Raw genomic sequence first — 5378 nt, forward strand, 5'->3', positions numbered from 1 at the left:
TCTGTATGTGGGATCCGAACCCTCAGCAGGAGCGCCGCCGCGCTTCCCAAGCGGCGCACTGCAGCAGTGCGCCACCGGGCCGGCCCGATCCTTTGCTCATTTTTTAATTGGATTTTTTTTTAATGTGTAGCTGTTTGAGTTCTTTATATATTCTGGCTATTAATCCCTTGTTGGATGTATAGTTTTCAGATATTTTCTGCCATTTTCTAGGTTGTTTTTTCACTCTGTTGTTTCCTTTGCTGTATAGAAGATTTTTTAGTTTGATATAATCCCATTTATTTATTTTTCCTTTTGTTGCGTGTACTTCGGGGCTCTTATTCATAAAGTCTTTGCCCAGCCCTACTTCCTGAAGTCTTTCACCTGTGTTTTCCATTAACAGTTTTATAGTTCCAGATCTTATACTTAAGTCTTCAATCCATTTTGAGTTGGTTTTGGTATATGGTGAAAGGTACAGATCTTAGGAAACAGGAATCCAAGTTTCATTCTTCTGTACATTGATATTCAGTTTTCCCAGCACCATTTTTTGAAGAGGCAGTGTTTTCCCCAATGTATGTTCTTGTTGCCTTTGCCAAAGCTCAGTTGACTGTAAGTACGTGGATTGATTTCTGGGTTCTGTCTTCTGACCAATCGGTCTGTGTGTCTATTTTTATGACAGTACAATGCTGTTTTGATTAGTATAGCTTTGTAATATAATTTGAAGTCAGGTAGTGTTATGCCTCTGGCTTTATTTTTTGTTTTTGCTCAGGATTGCTTTGGCTATTTGGGGTCTTTTGCTGTTCCATATGAATGTTAGGTTGTTTTTTCTATTTCCATGAAGAATGCCATTGGTACTTTGACAGAGATTGCACTGAATCTGTAGATTGCTTTGTGTAGTATGGGAATTTTCACAATATTGATTCTTCCAATCTAAGAGCATGGACTGTCTTTCCACCTTTTTGCATCCTCTCTAATTTCTTTCAGTGGTGATTTGTAGTTCTTGCTGTAGAGATTTTTCACCTCCTTGTTTAATTGATTCCTACGTTTTTTGTTTGTTTGTTTGTTTGTTGTGACTATTGTAAATGGACTTACTTTCTTGATTTCTTTTTCTGCTAGTTCATTATTGGAGAATAAAATTGCTACTGATTTTGGGGTATTTATTTTGTGTCCTGCAACATTACTGAAATTGTTAATCAGCTCTAAGAGGTTTTTGGTAGAGTCTTTAGGTGTTTCAGTATATAGGATCATGTCATCTGCAAACAGGGACAGTTTGACTTTGTCTTTTCCAATGCTCTGTATTTCTTTCTCTTTCCTGATTGCTCTGGATAGTACTTTGAGTACTATTGTAACTAGGAGTGGTGATAATGGACATCCTTGTCTTGTTCCTGTTCAGGATGATATTGGTGAGAGGCCACTCTTGCAAACTCATTCTATGTGACCAGCAACACTTTGATACCAAAGCCAACAAAGATACAACAAAAAAAGAAAACTGCAGGCCAATATCTCTGCTGAACATACGCAAAAAATCCTCAACAAAACACTAGCAATCAGAATACAGCAACATATCAAAAAAATTATACACCATGATCAAGTGAGATTCATCCCAGGGAGAAAAGAATGGTTCAACATATGCAAGTCAATAAATGTGATACATCACATCAACAAAATCAAGGACAAAAAACATGATTATCTCAATTGATGCAGAAAAAGCACTGGACAAAATTCAACATCACTTCATGATAAAGACTCAGCAAATTAGGTATAAAAAGAAAGGATCTCAACATAATAAAAGTCATATACAAGAAAGATCATCTTAAAATCTGTGGTGTTTTAATTATTCAGAGTAATTGTTATTAAGACCACCAAATTTCGAGGGCACGGGTCTTTTATGGTGTCGCTTCCTAACTCTAGTGAAAGAAAAAGGGTGTTGAGGAGTTTGGTTTTTAATATACTTTGGTCATGGACGATGGCAAGCCACAGGCAAACCCTCTATACTCCTGTGCTGAAAATGGCAGCTCCTTAGTGGAAGATGAAATATAAAAGACTGTCAATTCATTTTTCTTTTTATAAATAACCATTTCTGGACATGTGTTTTTATTTTTTCCTCAATTTCAGAAATGAATTCAAACATTTAGTAGCCAAGGCCGGCCTATTTTAGTTTCAATCTATTTTTATATGGAAAATATTTGCAACTAGAAAGAGAACATTTTAAAAGTCGTTAGCTACAAAACCTGCTTAACAAAATAGTTGTGTGGTATTTTTTTTTAATGTTTCACAATAAGCATCAGAGGAAATTAAATTTAAAAATAAAGTCACTAAATGAAATAATTATCTTAAAACAATAGATTTCGACATTTATTTATTTTATGATAGGAGTTATTTTAGTAGCAGTATCCTATCACCAAATGAAATGTCATGTGGGACACCGATATATAAAACAGAAAGAGAGTGGCTATGGTTGAAGCATTATGGGGAGTTATAGCAATAGCAACACCGTCTTCCTCCTTGCTCTTCATGATTGTGATATACCTCAAAGAAATACTTACAGGTCCTAGAAGATTGTGAATACCAATACTCTAATTCAAGGACATTTTATATTTAGCCTTCTTTGCCTGGCACTAGCTCCTCCATCTCCTGAAACAGATCTGAAATCTATTTTAACTTAGGTGATTATGCTTCAGTCAAATAATATTGTTGCTCCTCTTAACCTTCAACAATCTGTAATTTAAAATCTCAGTATAAATACTGTCTGGATAAGCTGGTCTGTCTGTGCAGTGCTCTGTTATCATTATTACAAAGATACTCTGTTATGTTAGTAACGTGTGCTATAAACTCTGTTCCACCCCACAGAGGAACACTTGTTTAAGGGAATAAATGGGCTTTTTTTGCAATACCTGTTAATATAATAAGCTTCAGTGTCAAAGTAGAACATTATCATTGCATAAGAAATATTCTATTGATCTACGTTTCCAAGGAGAAAATAATTGGATAAATTATGCTTAATGGAGTATAACTCCAGCTCTGTATTCAGTAGAATATGCACAAAATTTAATTGGCACAATGTGGACAATGAAGTAGAAAGGGAATATTTTTTAGAAAGAGAAGCATTGTTAAGGAAAAATGACAAGAGAATTTTCTTCCCAGCAAAAATCACTGCTCAGTACAATATTCCCAAATGAGCTGTAAGACACCAATTTTTATTGCTGGAACAAAACTGTGTGTTAAGTAGCCATCTTTAGAAGATGGAGACCAAATGGTAGTAGAGAAGTCAAGAAATTATTATTTTTCACCAAACTTTAAAAACTGTGTGACAGTTAATATCGACAGTCATTATAACTGCCTTATTCATCTGCCATCCATATAAACTATGTTCATCAGCTGAAGGAGACTAGAGTACATTCATTCTCTTAGCTTTATTCAGTACTTCCTGTGGTGGATGCTACTGAAGCAAAACACAGCAGTTTAGAATCTCATAGGGAGGGAGAGGAATGAAGGAGTGATACGTAATTGCCACAAAGTGTTGTAAGTTTTGGGGTACTGGAACACAGGTCAGTATGAGAGCAAGAGCAGGGGCATGGAGCCAGAGTTGCAGTGGGAGTAAGGGAAGGCTTCCTGCAAGAAGCACAAAGTGAAGAACAAATACAAGTCGGACAGGGGAGGAGGAGGGTGAAGATATTTTGTTGTTTTTTGTTTGTTTGTTTCACTTTAAGTGTCCCAAAGAGAGGGAACAGCATTAACCAACATTAAGTATTGTGTGCTCTGGAAACTGCAGTTGAGCTTTGTTAAGGAAGATACGACATAATGGTGCAAATACTGTCTAACACAAGGGTGTCTGTCCAGTGGTGCAGATGGAGGCTGAAATCTAAATTGCTCTCAGCATCCACCCAGAAGGAAGACCTTTTTCTAATTTGCCCAAAAGCAATATTGTTTAAACCAGCTCTGTGATGTGGAGAATGAAAAGAGATGCTATTAGGAGGGTGGAGAAAAGCAAGGATTGGGTTATAAAAAGCTTTGTGAGTCATGTTAAGAAGTTTGGAACAGAAATAAATACATTTGACAAAATTCCTCCATAATGATAATGTTTAAAATAAACAACATCACCGTTATTAGTTTCATTAACAAACAGGAGTATTATATACCCCCAATGGAGCTGAAGACAACTGAATTGGTAGCCTCAACTTTCCATCTGAAATTCTGACTAGGTGTGGCATCAATATTTGTAACATTGCTCTGTTGCCTTAATTCAGTCTAAGGATTTCCTTTCTTATTCAGGCTATACTTTGGTGAGAAGATTGGACTATACTTTGCTTGGCTCGGATGGTATACTGGAATGCTGATTCCTGCTGCAATTGTTGGCCTGTGTGTTTTCTTATATGGCAAGGATTTCCTTTCTTATTCAGGCTATACTTTGGTGAGAAGATTGGACTATACTTTGCTTGGCTTGGATGGTATACTGGAATGCTGATTCCTGCTGCAATTGTTGGCCTGTGTGTTTTCTTATATGGATTATTTAGAATGAATGAAAGTCAAGTAAGGTAAGCTAATTAAGAGATTTATTAAAAATGTTTAGCCTGTCTTCTGAGTGGGCAAAAGCTTAGTGATAATGCTGACTACAAAAAACAAATGATTATACTATAATTTAATTAATTTATTTTGTAGAAGGGAAACACTATAAAAAAGGTTATTTCGAGAATTGTATATGCAAATTCTCTTGAATAAATTCCAAGACTGTTTACCTTTATGCCAGATTTCTCTTTCTAATATGTCCAACAAAGCAAAAATTAAATAGTTTTATATAACTTATATTTGCATAGCATTTGGTAGTCTAGAATTCCCTCTCAATATGTTAATTCAAATACTTATAATAACTACAATTTTTAAACAATTTAAAATTTAGGAAGACCTTCTTTGGGAAGACCTTCTAAATACATTGTTTCATTTGTTATAACCTTCACTACCACCCTTGCAGAGGCACATCCTTTTTTGCAGACGATGGAATCTAATGTACTTAAAAATGTCTAGACAAAATATTTATTTACACCACATAAATCTTGCTCTCAGCAGTCTCCTCTCCTCTCCTCAGTACGTGACAGAACATAAAGTACTTTCTACTTTGTTCTTATTCTTTAGAAGAATAGATATTTATAAATTTTATTTAGCATAAACTTAAGACAACTTAAGAGACGGTAGTGAAATAAGACTTGACAAAAGTAAAACATATATCAGAATGGTGATTCTTCTATTAAGGTTGAAGTGACTCAAGATTTAGAAATAGAAACAATGTGTTATTATTCAGCAGGGACAACAGTCACCCTAGCAGTAAAGAGTTATTTTCACAGCATGTTCTATTTAATGTATCACAAGTATATAATCAAATTCATCTTTGTACGATCAAATTAAAA

At 35.1% G+C, this 5378-nt stretch overlaps 1 protein-coding gene across 1 annotated transcript in view; it reads left to right on the forward strand.

The window, feature by feature from the left end:
- The window catches only part of LOC103605841 (anoctamin-3-like), a 65093-nt gene that overhangs the window by 46317 nt on the left and 13398 nt on the right, over nt 1-5378 (forward strand). The window contains exons 7-8 of the mRNA XM_008590456.1: nt 4249-4259; nt 4377-4511. Coding sequence (XP_008588678.1) covers nt 4249-4259; nt 4377-4511 — 146 coding nt within the window. The remainder of the gene's footprint in view (nt 1-4248; nt 4260-4376; nt 4512-5378) is intronic.

Source organism: Galeopterus variegatus, unplaced genomic scaffold, assembly GCF_000696425.1.
Source record: "Galeopterus variegatus unplaced genomic scaffold, G_variegatus-3.0.2 Scaffold6116, whole genome shotgun sequence".
Lineage (NCBI taxonomy): Eukaryota > Metazoa > Chordata > Mammalia > Dermoptera > Cynocephalidae > Galeopterus > Galeopterus variegatus.